We start from the raw sequence: 19,557 nt of genomic DNA, 5'->3' as shown, positions 1-19,557 counted from the left end.
TGGAAACAACCTGGAAATCTAGCTGAACTGTCCTAAGCCTGGCGCTATCTCATGGCTACAGCTCCTAGGAGCTACTCATAGAGCACAGTAGTTTGTGTCCAAACAAAGGAATATTGCTTGCATCAATATCTTATGCTATAAAATGTATTCTTAGCTAACTAGACTTTGCTTCTCATTCATTCATTGCTGGGTAACTCCAGGCTGGGTGCTGCTGAATATGAAGCTTTTTGGAGACTGAGGCCTTGGAACAGCTGTTAACTGTTGAACTACAAACACTTGAAAACTCATAGAACAGTGGAATGGCTTGGGTTGGAAGGGACCTTAGAGCACACCCAGTTCCAATCCCTGCCATGGATTGGAACATGAATCCCGCCATGGATCCCGTACAGCTCAGGCTGCCCAGGGCCACATCCAACCAGGCCTTAAGTCCATCCAGGGACGGGGCACCACAGCTTGTATGGGCAGCTGTGCCAGAGTCTCACTGCCTTCTGAGTAAAAAAAATTCTTCCTGATAATAATCTAAGTCTCTCCCCTTTTAGTTTAAAATAGTAATGCTGCTGCATCTCAAAGAAGGGATGACAAATGCCGCTTAAGGCACAGGGTGTGCCTAAAATTCCCGTTTGCCAGAATTCTTGCCAGGAAAGGTACTCTCAGTACTCTCTGTGCATGGATGTGTACGTTCAGACCATTGCACCTGCCTCCTCCACCCACAGATCCCTCCAGCAAGTTCTCTTTTCCTGCTCCTTTGTCCTGCTAGAGAGAGACAACTGCAACGCAGCAGATGGGAAAGGCAAGGCTTAGTAAATGCGACTGCTCCTGCTCCCAGTCTCCCTTAGTCTCCCTCTTACCAGAATGTGGTCAGGCACAGCATACTTTGCTATTTTGGTAGCCACTATAGTTTTGAGCTCTTCTTTGACATGGTCTGTATGAGCTGTCTGCTCTTTTAGCACTATGAAAGCAAAGGCACCTAGAAGAAAAATGAGAAAAATGAAAATGAAATATGAGTACTTCATATTAGGTCCTGGCTGGCAGAACTACTCATTTGAATGCCAAGGCAGGTTTTAAATCATTCTTAGTCACAATCTAGGGACTGACAAGAAAACCATCAGTCATGTTTACAAAAGCAGTCAGATTCAAGCCCCTAGAATAAAGGTCCAGTCTTGTCTTAGCATCCATAGACCAGATTGGTCTCAGTGACAATGATAGCACAACAATGACTAGCAGAGTCATTGGGATCAATACCAACACAAACCCATCTGTTCAAAGGGCTTTTCTGAGCACAATCCTGCTTATGAAAGCTCTGTCATATATATAAACACTACGAATGAAAACAGTCAAGGGAGCAATACCTGCATTCAGCTTAGGAAGTTATTTTCGTGGTTGCTGTTGCACCTTAGGACTATATTGCCAGTCAACCAACAGTAACCAGTCTTCTATTCCCTAGACACCACTTAGCACAGAGTCCAGGTTAGAAACTGAATGTATTTATGTGTCAAGTCAGGATGCTGTTTTTCACATACCTTCTCCTTTGATTTCATGAGGATACCCAATCACAGCTGTCTCAGGGACATCAGGGTGATCAGCCTTCACAAAAATAAAACAAAAATAATCAGAGCGTAAAGCCCTTCCGCATCTGTGCCAGCTACTTTTGCAGTATCTGCAGTATCTTGCCATCTCTTTGTTGCATGCAGAACAGGAAAGTTGGATTCCACCTCCCTACTCCATAGTCAGCTGATGGCCACAGGCACCAGTTTCTGGAAGTAGCATTTACTCACTGGACTGGTCCTGCTTTCAAATACACTAAGAAGCATTTTCACATGCACTGCTGGACCCAAAGCACACCAAGCTGAATTTGCACCAGCAAGAGGCAACAATAGATCACAATAGGTCTTATTTAAACATCAGGAAGCAGTTCTGTGCTGTGCAGGTGCTGGAGCACTGGCACAGGTTTCCCAGAGAAGTTATGGAGTTTCTCTCCTTGGAGACTTTCAGAAGCTGCCTGGACAGGGGTCTGGGTGAACAGCTCTGGGTGTCCCTGCTGGAGCAGGGGCTGGAGTAGATAAACCCAGAGGTGCCTTCCCACTTCAACCAGTCTGTGATTCAGTGATGCTTTTTCTTTGTGTGTGTAAAGCTACAGTCCCAAGTGATGTCTGGCCATAGTCAAATCATACACAAAAGTAGTCTTGCATTGCTCTGTGCCTCAGAGATCTGTCTCCAGCAGAACAAATGCCAATATCAGTCAACACCTGATCAGTGTTTATTAGCAACCGAAGCACACCAGAAGGAAGAAAGAATCTGGCCTTCACTTCTTCCTAGAAGCACGAAGGGTTTTTCTGCTGAATGCTCGTTTTTATTATGCTCCAGAACAGTGATTTATTCTGCCACACTTCTTGGGTGAAACTGATACTCATTGGCAGTAAGGAGATAGTTTGAGTGTACAGGCTGGGAGAACTCATGTACCTGAATCTCAAACCAAAGACTGGATTATGTCTTAAATTAGATTAAAAATATGAAAAAACATCACAGAGCAATATAGCAGAAAAATATATTTGTCTATTCACATATATACATATATAAAAAGTGGGGAAGGAACCAGATCCTATATCCATGATCATAAATTCATCCAAACAAAAAAAATTTACTCACAGAGGAGACAACATAATCCTTGTGTGCCATATAAATTCAGGTTCATCAAATGTTACATTTAAGTGCTGTTTGCAGGCAAGGCACATAATACAGGAATAAATATCCAGGTCAAGCTTTGAAGGTAAGTGCTTTGCGGACTTTTTGTTTTCAATCCTCTAAGCTAATACTATTTTCTCTCAGAAAGACAGGCTATCTATCTTTGCAGCTGTTGTGAATCAAGGTTGTTTCAGTGCTACTGAATTCTCAGCCATGTTCAGCTGGTCCAGATGAGCATGAACTGCTGATTTGGGAAGTAAAGGCTAAGTTTTAGCAGAAGGAAAGGAAGGAATGGGAGAGCCAATCCCTTACGAAGACTCTACCAGCATCTAAAATTGCAGCTGTATGTAAGTAGGGGCAGAGGTTCAAAGGCAATACTGCTACTGCAAACAAATCAGATTTTGCACTTGTTTAAATTCATACAGCTTCTTTCAAGGGCTACCCTGCCCCACAGATGTGTGCCTGCTTGCAGCTTACCATTGCATCTTCTATCTCTGCTGTCCCAAGCCTGTGTCCGCTGATGTTAATGACATCATCCATACGCCCCGTTATCTGGTAATAGCCTTCTTTGGTCCTGTAAGCACTATCCCCTGTGAAATAGTAACCTAATGGAAAGAGATGTGGGTGGTTGTTAGTAGGAAGTGTGCCAGCCTATTTCCTGGGGACTCTGGTTCAGGACAGATATTGCTCTAGGATGACAAGTAAGGCAGGGTGGATCAGACAGTTTGCAGACTAAGCTTACAGATGCATGATTGGCCACACATCATTTTCCACTTCCCTCTGCTATCCTCAGCCTTTGGCTGCTATCATTAGGCTGTATTGGCTGCTATGTCATCTGGGCAGCAGCAAGGCAATGGTAGGCATAATTGCCTACAATCATTGTAGGCAATCAGCAGCAACCAGTGGCTGATGACCTGCAATAAATCCAAGCCCACAAACACAACACAGTGATGCTCTGTTGGATTTACAAAAACAAAAAGGGTTCTCAGATCTCCCTGTGCTTTACACTCCTACAGATGCACAGCAACTGCTCACCCAGACTAATGCATACAGCCCCAAAATAGTTCAAATGCCATGTGCCATCATGCCATAGGCTGCTGGTCAAACTCAGGTTTGCTGCTAGCTTCACCTCAGTACTCAATGAAAATTACAAATGCTCAGCTGAAAATGAACAGTTCTACTACATCTGTATGTGCAAATACTGACAATTTTTTTAAACACTTACGTTGGGTCTGATAAAATGCCACTTCTTTTCCTGGCTAACGAAGACTCAGGTCCCAGAAAATGATCCCTTTTCAGCATGTGACCATGGTAGAAACTCTGCTACTGGGTTAGGTGAAAAGCAAACAAACAAAGCCATGTCCAGGAGAGAATTGTTCCTGTGGCACTTTGGCACAGCAGCTGGCAGCTAATGCTGCAAGCTCTGAAGGCAGCTTTTGGCAGGATCCATTACTGTCCAGTTCATGGATTTTCAGTCATGCTTCTTGACCTTCCAATCAATTATCTAATGATAGGAGCTATCAACCTATGTTAAATATCACTGCGATTGCAGATGCAGATAGAAATGAATAATAAGAGAATAGATAAGAGAATAGGGGCTCATTCAACTTCATCAATTTCCCATTCTTATTTTCCACACAATTTTGCACAAATTTTGTGCAAAAGCCATCTTTCCAATTTTTCTCTACCTTGTGACTCCCCATGACCTTTCCCTTGACTGAAGACAGTGGTGTTGTCCAATTTCCCATAAAATGTTTTCTCTGCCATTCGCAATTACTTGCCAGGTACAACGTGACCATGCTTAAAAAGGGGCAGGTGTAACACAGCATGTGACAGCCCAGGCAAGATTCAGTGATGCAGGAGGTACTTTCTCATCCTAAATGCTTATTTCCAAACGAGACAAAAATGGCCCCAGAGAAAGTGTCCTTGGATTTTTATTCTAGGCACTACATTTTTATCAGTAAATGCATTTCCATGTGACAGCTAGAACCATTACTGCATGCTTACAACACGCAACACACCAAATTCCAGCAACCCCCAAGATCTAGCTTGAATAGAAATATCACAAAGCACTGCTGAAAATATTGAGCATTCTTATAATGCAGTGCAAACCACACTCCCTTGGCACTCTCCTTACCTGGATAGGCCTTGAAATACGTATCAACAAATCGCTGGTGATCTCTGTAGATTGTTCTTGCCAAGCCAGGCCACGGCTCCGTGATGCAGAGTGCACCAGACACGTCATTGCCCTCTAAAACCTTTCCCTGCAGGTTCAAGCACAAAAAGGATGATCAGAAGAGCAAAATAAGAATAAGTGGCTCTGACTCACTGATATAGTAAGAATCACCCTGTTGCTCAGTGCAGACTGCCAATGGTTGGCCACATGGGGAGAAGATGAATCCTCTAGTGAACACACCATCTGTGCTGGGCATTCCTTACTCCTCAAGGCCTGCAGCACTGCAGATAAAACAATTTTAAGTCTCAAACAACAGTGAATCCTGTGATTCTGCAGAGGGCAAGGCTGGAAAAGATGACAACAAAGGCATGCTAAGCAGCCAGAAGATGCCTGGGGTGAGGCTAGGAGGGAGGTGCCTGGACTGCTACCTTTCCCTTTCACTTACATTAATCACCACGTTCCTTTATTAAACTGTATATGAGGAGATTACATGCTTTACTGGGCACTTGAGTGCTGGTGGGGATTGCTCAGCAAAGCTTCAGAGATCAGCATCAATCTCTTACTGACACGCACTGCCTCATGCCTTGCATTTCCCCTGAAAGACTTCATTTCTTGCTTTGCCAGTCTTGCTAAGTCACTGGTTGTTGTATGCACTGTGCCAGCTGCTTATCTCCCTGGTTTCCAAGACATGTATGACTTCTGACTGCTCTCAGAAATGGAAGAAGTAGCTTTTAATCTCTCTAGAGATAGCTTGCAATGCCCGGCTGGAAATCTGTATGGATATCTGAGATATGCCCAGATATATTAATTGCTCTTTTATTCTACTATTTTAATGGAGGAATATACATCCTCCCAGATCCTGTTCCTCTCCCATTGGAAAGGTGACTAAAGCAGAAGAACACAGTAGCTTCTCTTCTTGGCACCTGTCACAGCCTCAACTCACATTTTCATCCATCAGAACAGGGAAAATCCCAAAGAAGGGTCTCATAGCCATAGCTGGAATGATATCAGCTTTCTCCTCTGAAGGCCGTGGGGCAATGCAGATGCCACCAGTTTCTGGAAAATAATGAAAAATAAAATATTTGAGATTCATCCAATGCTGGATGAAAGCAAATGCTAGCTCTTCTCTGTTAAAGAGAATACAGAAGCCATCTCCAAGTAAAAGCCACTGGGAAGGAACTATTCAACATCAAGTAGCATGGCACAGAGTGGGACCATGCAGCCTTCTCAGGGAAGAGCAGTTCTCCACGGCACGGAGCATCAGGACCACTAATGTCCCACCTAGCTTTTCTCAGGGAGTACAGCAGGGGCTGCAGCACTGGCTGTGCACCAAAGGCCTGCGGACCCTGCAGTGTCAAGGTACTGCATGCATTCAGCACCCTTCTATGGACATATCCACAGCAAACCAGGCACGAGGAGGCGTCTTGAGTCAGCCCATGTGCTCTCTGCCCAAAAGCCTGGCACTAAATCAGCTCATGGATAAGCCAATTCCTCTAGCTACCAGCTAGCAATGAATACAAGGAGCTCTAATGCATACATACAGCCTTCCAAGATTTTTTTTCACATGAATGGGGCTGCTTGGCAGCAGGGACAATACTCATCAGCCCCATTTCCTACCCTAGTAGTGTTTTTACAGAGAAAGGGGATTTATCTCCCTGTGCTGTTTTTACAGTTGTCTAAGGTTAGTAGGAAAAGCACTTCAGGAGTCTGAATTACTGTTATTACAGAGAATGAGAATAACCCACCCCTTACAAGCAATTTGAGATCATCTTCTATTCAAAATTGAACTTTTTAATCTTTCTTTTTTCATGCCTGCTGGGATGAACATTAAATCAGATTCCAACCTTAATAAGATATGAAAGTAACTCAAAAACACAAATGAGAGACAAAAAACATAGGAACATTAAACTTTAATAAATATAGCTGTAGAAACTAAGCTTTGTTCTGCCACTTAGAGAGTGCTGAGCTCCACCAGCTTTGCTGAGGTTGTGGAAACTGAAATCAAGGTTTGGAAAGGCTGAATCTGTCCCTGAATTTGCATCCATCAGTTACCCTGATGTGGGTACAAGGAAGGGTCTTGGAGGAAATGCATGCTTCAGAAATGAATGGTAGCAGGGATGCTTCGAAATTTATTTGTATGGGAAAGACCTGTCTTAAACTGGCAGTGTAAGAAACGAACAATCAAAGCTTCCAGAACCTACTTACAGATGTCTCTCAAAAACAGCTTTTGTTCACAGCTGCATACAACAGCTGCATTTTGTGGGTATTTTTTTAACTGAAAAACAAAAATGGAACTACCAAGTGTTTCCTCTGCACTGTGAATAAGTATACCTGCAACTGAAACACAGATTTGATTCCATTACTGTCAATCACAGCCCAGCAATTCCTAATATTTTAACACTAAAAGCCACAGAAATGTTCCGTCTCTCTCATTTGTGCATAACACTACTAAAATTGCTTCCTGTAATTGCTGTCTCACTTATTCACTCATCCAAAGACTTTCAAGTGGATTCTTAAATCATCATTTGCTGATCTGTACACCCACCAGGCTTTACTAACTGGCAACGTGTTGTTGCTTTGGAGAGCAATGTACCATAGAGGACAGTGCACAGAGCTGTGCAATTACTGAGCTCTAATGAAATCGTTTGTGAGAGGTGACACTGCAGGATCACAACCAGCATCCATCAAACTGTTTCTGTGATCTCTTTCCATATTCCCTTTGCATTTATAATTGTGTATACAGTGCATCCATGATTAATTTGGCTTCCTCTTTAATGGAAGCATCAACTGTGGAGAAAGATTGATTCTACTTTCTAGCAAAATCAATTTAATGAATATTTATCATTATACTATGCTTCCAGGAGCTGGTAACTGCATGCAAAACTACATTTGGTTCAAATTCAGAATCAAGCATTTTGCACTTACAGATTGTCCAGTAAATGTTCTCTGACCTCTTCCCTGAGAGTTCTTGCTCTAAAAACCCACAAAAAATACATCTTCTTACAAGATCTAACCCTGTATAAGGGAGAACCGACCTACCATACTGCATGCATCAGTAACTGAAGACAAGCTATAACCAAAAATATTGTTTTTGTCTTCATCATCAAAAATAACGTTTTTTCTCATCCCCACCACTGTACAACTGCTTTTCACCAGTGTTTTATATCAGAGCAGGGAGGAAAGCGTGTAGCACCTAATCCATCAGACTTTTTCCTGCTAAGAAGGTAAGAACCCAGACGATTTAAGGTATTAAGAAAGTACAGAGTAGATAACATTGCTGCTGTTCTATTTCAAATCCGAAAATAAAGAGTCTGATCCAGATTAAATGGAACTTGATTGTGCACCAGAAACAAACTCACCACAATGAGATGGGTGATAGTTATCCTAAATAGAGAAGTTGGTAGCAGAAATAAGAGTGAAATCATGAGCAGTTTGCTTAGAAAGGGAATGGATAATCTGCTCAACAGCAGCTAGAAATTTAAGAGTAGGAAGGGCTTTTCTTCAGCAGAGGCAGGAAGCTCACAGCTGTGCTGTGTCCTTTAAGTGCATAGCTCCACAGCAAGCTGTGAGGCTTGCAACTTGAGGACGTATTTTTGTCAATGTTAGGGGAAAGAGCATTCAAAATGCACTTAGCAGCTGTTGAATGTTGGTGACCAGAACAGAGGACTGTCTGACACCAAAATGAACAAAGAGCTGGGGGCTGCACTGTGCAGTCCTACAAGCTGCTCACCATGAAAAGCAGGAGGCAGGAAACAGATGGAGCAATTTTCCTGCTCCAACGTGACAGCCCATTCTGTCCAGCAGGCAAGAGATGGTGAATAGTCTATAAATGACAGCTCCCGCACTGATGCACACAATTAGGCCAAGCATGTTGCCAAAACTGTAGTACACTTGTTTTTTAAAGTATCAGAATGCCAAAGGACTGCAGCATGCTACCTCTCTCCTGGGAGGGACTGATCCAAATCAGGCAACAGTTGTTGTCCCCCTGCCACTCAGCCAGAAAGCCTTCCTCCCCTGATTTCTTTCCAATCAGCAAAAGTAATATATGCCTCTGTCTACACAGCTTAGTTTTCCATCTTCCTCTGTCCTTCTTGAGGCAAGAATATGAAACACACCTGAGTGCAGTTTGTGGCTACATGCTGCTATGAATGTTCTTCCATGATATCCTCTCATGTTAAGACCACATCAAGGTTAGTATGGTTTCATAAACAACTGGAACTCAGGTTTCAAATTCAAGCTGCCGACTCCAAGCACTGCACCGAAATTCAATCTCTGCTTTCTGTTTCTAGAACCAATTGAGATTTTTCAGCTTTCAAAATATCAAAGAACATTTAGAGTGGAAAAAGGTGCAACACGTTGCTACTGCTTTAAGATGCTGCTGCCCTGTTATTTTGTGCTGAAACTGCCCAGTGGCTTTCCAACTCTGTCCAAAACATCAGGAGGTTGCTTTCCTTATATAAGGCTCCGTGGGTGGAACAGAAACGTACAAATTCTCCTCCACACATACAGAATCACAGAATCATAGAACGGCTTAGGTTGGAAGGCCACCCAGTTCCAACCCCCTTTTGTGGGCTGATTGCCACCCCCACCCACCAGCTCAGGCTGCCCAGGGCCCCATTCAAACTGGCCTTGAACACCTCCAGGGATGGGGCAGTACAGGTTCTCTGGGGAGCTGTGCCAGTGCCTCACTACTCCCAAAGGAAAGAATTTCTTCCTAACATCTCACCTAAATTTCCCCTCCTGTTGGTTTAAAGCCATTTCCACTTGTTTTATCACTGCTGAACACCAGCAACAAGACCTCCCATTGTTGGCCTCATATCAGCCATGACAACCGTGCACACCCCCTGAGGAAGCCTTTTACCTGTTTGCCACCAAGTGTCCACGAGGGTACAGCGCCCTTCTCCCACCACATGGTAGAACCACTGCCAAGCCTCGTTGTTAATAGGCTCTCCCACTAGATCAAAAATAAGAATGGAAGTAGTCTTAAGACTCAAGGAGTTGCTGACTGTTCATTCTGCCTTTTGGTGCACAATATGGAGATCACACGATTAAGCAGAATGCTCAAAACTTTTTTTGCTGAGAGGTGCAAAGGACAGCAATGCACTTACGTAACAAAGGACTTTTTCCAGAAAGACCAGAAGGCAAGCAGTAAGTATCACAGAAAGTAATTAATCAAAGCAACTCATGTATAAGATCTCCTAAAATCCTAAAAGCAGTAAAATATTTCCTGGGTCACCTAAGCCAGTAAAGTTAATTTACCAGTGGATAAACCTTTTCTGCAAAGAATACAATACAAAGAATACAATCCTGCAACATGAGCTAGGAAAGGGACAATCATGTAGGGTCAGTGTCTCCAACTTCAGTTTGTTTCCCTTCCTGCTGAGACAATAACTGAAAAGCCAGATGGGAAGTCCACTTTATCAGCTATTCATAACCATATTCTTCTAGTATCTTCACTCTCATCAGCTAGAACCCTGTATCTTCATCACAGGAAAATTTTATGCTCCCTACCTGATCCCAGGGTCTTCAGGGATGATCTGTCGTATTTCTTCACCCACTTGTCTCCATAATTCAACAACAAGCGTATAGCTGTAGGTGCTCCATAAAACTGATTTATTTTCAGCCTCTGTACCATTTCCCAGTAACGGCCTGCAAGATCACAAACATATCAACACTGACATTCCACCACAGCAGCTCAACATGAAGCTTAACAGTCAAAGCTGAGGCTGAGGTTACTGTGAGCACAGAGCAAAAACAATGGCAAGATTTCATATATTTTTTTCAACATTGCATGTTCCTGAACTTTATACATATCTGTTTCAAAGAAATTGAGCTTTTACCTCCCCTGAGCAGACAGGTTACACCTGACAAGTTTCTAACCTCCTTTTGTCTTGTCACACTGCCACGTCTAGCCAACTGTTTGCCCATCACTTCCTTACCTGGGTCAGGGTACACTGGTGTGCTTTCAAACAGCACCGTGGTGCCTCCATTGCAAAGTGGTCCATACACAACATAGCTGTGTCCTGTGATCCAGCCAATGTCAGCCACACAGCCAAAGACATCGCCTTGCTGGTAGTCAAACACATACTGCAAAGATAAATGTAAGGCCAACTGATTTCCTGTCGGCAGGTACATAGAGCTGAAGAGTAAGGTGCTGCATGGGATGCACACAAGAAGGAGCAAGAGAGCTAGCAGGGTGAGTCGTGCCACTCATACAGACACAGCAGCACAAGGCCAGCCCAATGTTAGGAAACAAGCCAGAGGGACCAGGACTTCAGCCTCCTGATTGTTTCCAACACACAGGGAACAAGGAATGTGACTGTTTCCAAATAGAAACCTACAACTAAAGCCCAGAGCTCTGGATACCTGCAGTTGCTCACTGCAGACAGCTCACATGGGAGAGCTGATCCTAAACAGCAGGGAGACTGCAGGTCTCAGAAGTTTAAACCCCTCATGAATATGAACATTTTTCCATAAGAGAGCTGGAGAAACTGATACACGTACATGAAACATTTCCTGAGAAACGCTCTTAGCTGCTCAGCACCTTTGTCAGTGCACTGCTCTCCAGATGCTCCCTTCTCCCTGCTCGCCTACTTCAAATAAAAACCTAGGAGAACGTGTTATTTTGTTTTGCCTTCAGAAAATGCTTCTCTCTAGAAATCCAATTCCTCTACCACATAGTGAAGAGCTCCTGAGTCCTAAAGCAGAGTCAGTTTTACAGTTTAAATCAAAGAAAGAGGACCAGAAACTCAAAAAATAAAGCACACAACAAAAACCACAAACGTGCAGCATGACTGTCACTGTGCTTTTTGCACACATGTTGCACAGATTATCTGATCTCTCTACTTAGGAGAGCTAATTCTCACCTTAACTTTGCAAGTACTTTTCTCCATCAGGCTCCAAAGCAGCTCTAAGAAGGCTGCAGCTGCATACAATGCTTCCCTGCACCAGTGTGCAGGATCTACCTTCTGGACCAACGTAGAAATAGATGCTTTGGCAATTACACAGTCACTCAGAAGCTGACATTGCAAATACTCTGAATGCAGAGAACTTTTACATTCAAATCTTTCTAAAATCTTTAGATTTTTAGATCTTTACATTCAAATCTTTCAAATCTTTCTAAAAATCAGACGAAAGAAAGAAAAGCTTTGAAAGAATTGTATGTGATTACAAATAGGGTGATATCACTGAAGTCAGATGGAGAACTTTCATACAAATCCCACCTCCATTTTATTGTTGACTTTTCATAAGTAGAGCTCAGATCACAAGCTGCAAGAAGCAGTTCCTTTTTGGGTTGTTTTTTTTTTTTTTCATGAGAAAGATACTTTTCATGATTTTGCTTTCAAGTGTTAAAATATTTAGCTTAGATTACAATAAAAATCAGTGCCAAGGCTTAACCATAGGACATGAATGCAATTTTTGATCTTCAGACTATATATGCTATGCAAGAGGTTTTTAAGAATCCAGATCCTCTCTTCTGGAAAAGGCCAATACTCCACTATAAAATGTTACAGCAGTAATCACATTACCAATGCCAATGAAGTATCTACCTGAATCTCCTCAACTGCATCACTTTAATGTCTCTAAGTATGGGCTTAAGACACTAATACAGTGCAGGCTCTAGTTCTCACAGTATTATGTTCCCCAGCAACAAATCCCAAAATGTTACTTACACATTCTCAGTTTGGTTACACTCAATAAGTCAATTAGGTAGCACACACAGAACACAGTGATCCCTACCACTCAAAGTCCCTATCATTAATATCATCAGAAGGTAAGTGAACCTCCTCTAGAGGATTCCTGTGAGTTACCTTATGCGTGAGAGCAGCATACAGCAGATATCCAGCCTGGGTGTGAACGATTCCTTTGGGTTTCCCTGTGCTGCCTGAGGTATACAGCATGAAAAGCATGTCTTCACTGTCCATGCTCTCTGGAGTGCATACAGAAGCTGCCTTGGCCATCTCCTAAGAAGAAAAGGTGGTGATGAGAGAAAAACTTTGGTTATAGGAAACCAATTCATACTCCATCCGTAAGCACGTCAGTAGCATCTGGAGATAAGAACCACCTCTGCTGCTTTCCTCTCATATCATAGGTTATAGTTGCTTACCTTGTGGAAAGGCTCCTGTGCACATATAGCACCCAGCCTCTCCACCAATACCTCTGCCAGGCTCAGAAGTCACGAGGAACTGGCCAGATAACACAACATTGCAGAAAAGAAGGAAAAAAAAAAGGTAGGTAATAGCTTGCATTCCAAGACTTTGTAATTTGCTGGTAGAAAAAAAACCTAAGCTTGACTGTAACTATGAGCCACACAGCAGCTGCAGCAAGGCTGGATACTGTTGAGGAACTTATCCCTTTAAAACTGCAGTTAAGTTGCGTGTCCACTTCTCTTCCTCAGCCACAGGAGAGGCTGGCAGTCCTGTTAATTTGATCCTGAAATTCAAATTACTGCTACTCATGAGAAGGACAGTGTTTTACCCTCCTGCTGTTGTTTTCTTTATAGACCACTGGTCAGGTGGCTAAGAACCTAGTTCCTCTCTTCACCCCTAGTGTCAGAAACACTAGAGAAAAGGTCGTGGTGTTCTACCAGTTCACAGCAAATTTTTGGATGAGCTGGTGTGCTCAGTCCAACGGAAGAAGGGGAAGGGGAAATGCTGTGCTTTGAAAGAGAAGCTTGTGGTAAATGCAGCTTGTGGATGGCCAACGTCCAAAACAGAGCTCAACAGTAAGCAGCCAGAACGCTCAAGCCCCATTCAAAGAACTTACAAAAGATGTTGCTTCTCATCAGCATTTAGACACTGCATGAAAGCGTATCAGGACCAGAACATAAGTTGCTAAGGTCTGGCACAGAACTGTACTGTGAAAAGAACCAAGCAGAACTCTGGGAAATATCTTCACACCAAAACAGACAGTGAAAAGTTTAGGCAGGATATGTGAATGCCTTCTGGATGTTTGCTCAGTGCTGCTTCTGAGCTTTATATTCACTCTCTCCATCTGAAGAGACAAGGAGTCCTTAACTAATAATAGCACTTACGTATTTCATCAATGATGCTAGAATTAAGCTGTGAATTGAAAGTATAATCCCATCATAAGAAAGCTTTCATGTATAAAATACACCAGAGAAGGCTTTTCTTCCAGAGCAGAGTGAACCACACAAATGCACTCTGAAAAACATAATTTGTCTACAGAACAGTTTGCCCAAACTGTAAATTTTTCATGAGGAGGTTGACCATTTTTCCTGCTGTTCACAAATTTGTGGTAATGACTGTGCACTGCAGATGCTCAACAAGTAGCTATAAAAAGGCAGAGCTGGCTTGCTTCTCTCAGGCTCTGTGCTGTCTTAGCTGAATGATGACCCCTATAAGGATTATTATGTTGCTCTTCGAAGGGCTTTCCAGGCACTACCTTTTTTTAAGTACATACTGCAAACAAACTACTTACAAGTGAACACTACCAATCTGGGTCCAAATGTTTACAAGTGTCTGACAAGTAGAGCTAAATAAAATAAGAACTGATAAGGTCAGACATAATTCTTATCTGCTGACTTTCAGTACTTCCCAGGTATTCACGGTCAGCACTAAACTTAGGCTGACTTGCCAATTTCTGAAACTACGGCGGTGTTTGCATAAGCTCCATTAAAACATGAACTTAAATTGTGCAGTAAGCTATTGCATAGTAGCTGTAGTTCACTTAAGACAGTGGATAACATGAATCAATTAAATTAGAGTCTGTTAGCATGGCATCACTGTTTTCTCCCATCTTACAATCCTCTCCATCCCCATCACTCAAGTCTCACTGTTTCTAAGAGGTTTGAGAGAACATGAAATTGCAATACAGAGGGACAACTGGGATTCCGCTGGTGAGCAGGGAAGTGAGATAGGACTGAATAGAAAGTATCTATGATGTGGGAAGATAAACACAACGGCTCGCAAGCACGACTGCTGTAACGATCAGTGATGATAGTTAACAGCATTAACTAACAGCTGAATTCTTGCTCTGTTTCAGAGTTAATCCTACAACTGACAATGCAGTTCTTAAGTCACAAAATCACTTCAGGCTGTTTGCAGACTGAGGAAAAACATTCAAATGTGCTTTGTTGAGTAAAGAGTAAGACAATTTCTGAATAAAACCTGCCCTATCTGTTTAACTTACCCTAATAGTTGCTCCTATCTCCTCTCACCAGCACAGCAACCTCTGAGTAATTATCTTGGCTCAGAAGGGTGGTTTCCAGGTATTGCTGATGAGTGCTTTTTGCTTACAGCTGCTGGCGAATTGATAAAACTATATCTGCATTAGGTTGTGCAATCTCATGTGTGGCAGCTGAACACATTAAAATGACCACTGTTTTCTTCTTTCTTTCTTCTACAGCACAGGCTGTAAATATACACAAGCCATGACTGCCTCTCCATCGTGGGGTAATCCTAACACTCTCCACTGGCTGTATTAAGTGCTCCCAGGAACTTGATTATTTCTGCACTGTCTTTCAACAGTCTGAAAGCACATATAACAGCTCACAAAACACAAAATAACAATAACAGCAGTGGTATCAGCACACTCCAGCCCTCAGGAAGCACTCATTCCTTAAATTAAATTAAATTAAAGCACAATTTTAAGAAATGCTAAAATGGTTCTGCTTCAACTCACAGTCCCTGCAGACTGTAATTTTAGGATGAATAATCTTCATCCTATTCAAGGATGAGGATCTAGACGCTATAAGGGACATCTCTTTTATGTCTGCAGAACTCGGATCCAAAAGGCACAAATGGAGAAAAAGATGATCTAGCCAACACCTAGACCTAACAGGAGTTAACCAGAGTGCCAGTGGGCAAGCATACAGGTAGGTTCTGGGATATACAGATGCTGTCACTGTAACATACTGTACCATTAGGCCAATGAGGTGCACAGGAAGAGCAACACACACTCAAAACCTGCTCCAGAGGCAGCATAAAGGCAGGAGAGTAAACATCACATTGAAGAAACAGCAGGGAAATGGGTAAAGTTTACCAGCATCCACATACTTCTTCAAGGGGAACGTCAAGGTCACCCATCTGGGTTTTGTTATCTGTCCTCTGTGCCACAAAGACATGCTTGACACTTGGGCAGTTCTTTACAGCTTCATCCACTGTCATCTTCAGCTCTATGATTCGGCCTCCCCTGACTCCCTGGTTGTAAGTGATAACTGCTTTGCATTCAGCTAAAAAGAGAGAGAAACAGCAGACACATCACCTGTTTTCCATTCTGTACATGGTGAACAGATTAATTTTCATTAATTAGATATCATTAGTTTGGGGGATGATGTATTCAACATGTACTCAGAATTTACATGAATCAAAGCCAGTGACTGATAAAAGCACATTAAAACCTGGCACACATAGAGTAGGTGTAGCAGGAATCTCCAGAGCTTATTTAGCCCATCCTCTGCACCCCAAAGCAAGGCTGGTTCCTGTTAAAACACTGCTGACAGTCTAAACTGCCTAAAACACTTCAGTGTGGGGTATTCTACTACTTTGCCAACAGTTTGCTCCAATGTCTGCTATGAATATGAGAAAGTCCTTCCAAACACTTGGCTAAAGTATCATTCAATCTAACTTAAATCCATCAGTTTCTACTTGTCAGAGTCAACATCCTTCCCAGTTACATATATTAAAAACGCTCACAGCTTCTGTAGGCTAAAACCAGTGCAAAGCTTTCAACAACTCCAGTAGGCCCTAGTGAGCAGCCATGTCCCTTATCTCTTTGCCATCTTCTCTTTAGGGCTGCATATAACTGTCTGTTCCAAATTGAACAGCACTATACTCAGCACCCTCTCAAAGGTGTTATCCTCTTGTAGCTTTCTGAAACCCACCTGTATCTTGTTGGGAAACCTCTTAGAAGACACAGCACACAGCAGCACCCGGACAGACTGCTTCAAACTCTGTCACACTACATTAATTACAGAGCTCCATAGAAAGGTACAGAAAAGTGGTTCTTTAGTCTACTGTCTCCATATAGGTGGCCAAAAGTGAGGGATAACCAAAACATGCTTACTCTGAGTAGATTTGCTATAAATTAAAAAAACAAACAAACAATAAAAAAACTATGAAAATGGCTGTTTAGTCATAAATAAGCTAATGTAACTGCTAGAACATGAACCACTTGCAATTTTGTTCTTCTGCTGTATTTTCAGCATTCCTTTTAATCACACTACAACTGCTTTGGGTTAAGAACAGCTCTTTGCGTCAGTACAACGTCTAGCGGAGTGGGAGCAGACTGCCAACATTTCTTTGCTGTACATAAATCATAGTATCACAATCTGGACTGCAGAGCAAGCACTCTGCACAGGGATCAGAGAAGCACTTCAACTACGCTTTAAAAGAACAAATCAGGGCACATTCCTAAGCTCTGGTTTTCCCACCAGGTTCACCGTTGTCTGGAAGTAACCCAGAGCAGACTGAATGTTAAGCAATTTATAAAGTATTATATCATAAAGTAAAGCCAAATGACATTGCCACTAAGGAAAAGGCTCTTCACAGTACTTTGCAAAGGAAAGTGAACTGTCCAGCCAGCTAAGAAAGAACCTGTTCTTTTCTGCCAAGAAAACATGAAATTTGGACAAAAGTACGCTTTGGAGGGTGTCAGCACCAAAGGGGTTTGTTCCCCTTGGTCTGCAGCTACTTACAGTCCATGATCCTTCCAGCTAAGGACTCTGCACTGAATCCCGCGAAGACCACGGTGTGAACAGCACCAATCCTGGCACAAGCCAGCATGGCTGCCACAGACAGGGGAGACACGGACATATAGATGGCAACCTTGTCCCCTTTCTGTATCCCATATTTCTTCAGGGTGTTGGCAAGACGGCACGTCAGGTCCAGAAGTTCCCTGCAGCACAGAAGCAATGTTGTCACAACTGCACAACCTGTTTTATACAGGCAGACAAAAAAAGGATGAACTTGAGCTAAGAGAGGTGTTGTGCCTCTGGATATTTCACCTCTGCGCTACCAGGCATGCCAACCTCTGCACCTTGAAGTAGCCTGCGGTCTGGCTGGAGCCAGATTTTTCCAGTCCTCGGGGAAAGAAGACAGTGGAACTCCAGCAGTGGTGCCGTGCCCACCACCCTCTGGGCAGAACCTTTGCTGCAGCCGCCATGAGGCCTCCCTCAGCTCCTCTGCTCTGGGCTGAGCAACCCCAGAGGCTTCTGCGCTCATCACACACCTTGTCTACAGACCTTTCTCCATCCTTGCAGCCCTCCTTTGGATGCACCCTAAAACCATTTTTGTACTGCACTGCTGACATAAATGCAAGACAAAATGGAAAACGCTGTCAAAAGATTCCCAGCACTGTTTACTTTATGTGAAGGAACTCACAGAAATTGCTTCATAGCACATAGCTTTTAAACCACAAGGTTAAACAATGCTTTTCCACACCTAAGGAAGAAAAAGAAAAGTGAAATTAAGTCCTGAGATAAGCCTTAATGTGGTAGATTTCACAAGACTCGTCAGAGCAGTATTGTCAGTGATTTGAATTCTTCAGTTTGTTGTCTCACCCCATCATACCACCAAGCGGAACTGCCTAGCAGAGCTTGGATATTGCCCTCTCAAGAGTAAAACCACGGTGGCTTCTCACAAAAAGAAACTCAGAACACTGAGAACAGGAACAAAGGCTCAATTCACAGTGTTTGCCACTGCAGCCCACTAACTTAACAGCAGAAACATTCCTCTGTGCAACAAAAACACAGTTTGTGGACAAGAAGTTGCTTGTGCATTTCATCTGATGTGTGCATGGAGGATAACACAATTGCAGGCTTACCTGCAGTCATTGTCATGAACTGAACAGCTCTGCGTGTGTTAACAGCAGTACCCCCAGAAGCCAGGGAGGAGCAAGGTGCAGTGCTAGGTGAGGAGCACTGCCTGGTGCCAGCTACCAGCTCCAAGAAGAAGAATCCCAGAGCATGCCAGGAAAAGCTGTCTTCTGGGTCTGGGAATTCACTGAGCACTAAGGCTCAGAGGAGAGAAAGAGCTTCTACTCCTGAGCACAACTGTCTACAGCCTGTCACCTGCAGATGCTTGGGGGTCTGCAAGCTTTTCCACCAGGAACTGTAAAAACTGTAGTGAGTAAATGTATTTGGGGGTCATCATACCCAAGTAAACAGCAAAGCATGAACCTCCCAATGTATCCTTATCTTCCAGAACTGGTCATAGCTGTGAAAAACAAGCAAGCAAACAAACAGTTTTCAGCTGGTGGCTAAGCTGGAAATAAAATGAAATATTGTTCTGGTCAGTCAAAAAATGTTTCCTTTTTAAAATCAATGCATGTAGGAAATGGGCACAGTCCAAGAGATCAACTTTGGAAGTGTCATTAACAAAAACAAAGGCTGAGACTACTTAAGGATAAAACTCCATTTGCATTGCAGGGGCAATGAAGCAGCACAGCCATAAATGAAGTACAAAGACAGATACAGTGATAGCTGAAGAGATACTACCCACAATTGTACTTCAGAAGATGAGGAAAATGAGCCTTGAATCCCAGCCACAGCACTTTGTGTTATTTATTTTAAGACTATTCTTGTAGCATTCCATAAATAGACCCCTCCTGAAGCACAGTATCTCAGAGAGGTGGCAGGCATGCTCAGTGTTAGGGTTCACAGCTCGCAGTACCTGATCTCTGGCAGTTAGCAACAGCTGCCACAACAGAGAGACTGCAACCCTACAGAAAAGTGATAT

General features: G+C 43.0%; 1 protein-coding gene across 1 annotated transcript in view; it reads right to left on the bottom strand.

Moving 5' to 3' along the window:
• The window catches only part of ACSS1 (acyl-CoA synthetase short chain family member 1), a 35,627-nt gene that overhangs the window by 3,301 nt on the left and 12,769 nt on the right, over positions 1-19,557 (bottom strand). The window contains exons 3-13 of the mRNA XM_042880859.1: positions 17,517-17,716; positions 15,877-16,052; positions 12,670-12,822; positions 10,798-10,945; positions 10,370-10,507; positions 9,720-9,812; positions 5,802-5,914; positions 4,820-4,946; positions 3,160-3,287; positions 1,521-1,584; positions 849-967 (exon numbers count right to left, since the gene is read on the bottom strand). Of these exons, the coding sequence (XP_042736793.1) occupies positions 849-967; positions 1,521-1,584; positions 3,160-3,287; positions 4,820-4,946; positions 5,802-5,914; positions 9,720-9,812; positions 10,370-10,507; positions 10,798-10,945; positions 12,670-12,822; positions 15,877-16,052; positions 17,517-17,716 (1,459 nt within the window). The remainder of the gene's footprint in view (positions 1-848; positions 968-1,520; positions 1,585-3,159; positions 3,288-4,819; positions 4,947-5,801; positions 5,915-9,719; positions 9,813-10,369; positions 10,508-10,797; positions 10,946-12,669; positions 12,823-15,876; positions 16,053-17,516; positions 17,717-19,557) is intronic.

The sequence above is a fragment of the Lagopus leucura genome, unplaced genomic scaffold (genome assembly GCF_019238085.1).
Source record: "Lagopus leucura isolate 7727_CA_CO unplaced genomic scaffold, USGS_WTPT01 Super-Scaffold_73, whole genome shotgun sequence".
NCBI classification, from domain to species: domain Eukaryota; kingdom Metazoa; phylum Chordata; class Aves; order Galliformes; family Phasianidae; genus Lagopus; species Lagopus leucura.
This window is presented reverse-complemented; position numbering and strand designations above follow the sequence as displayed.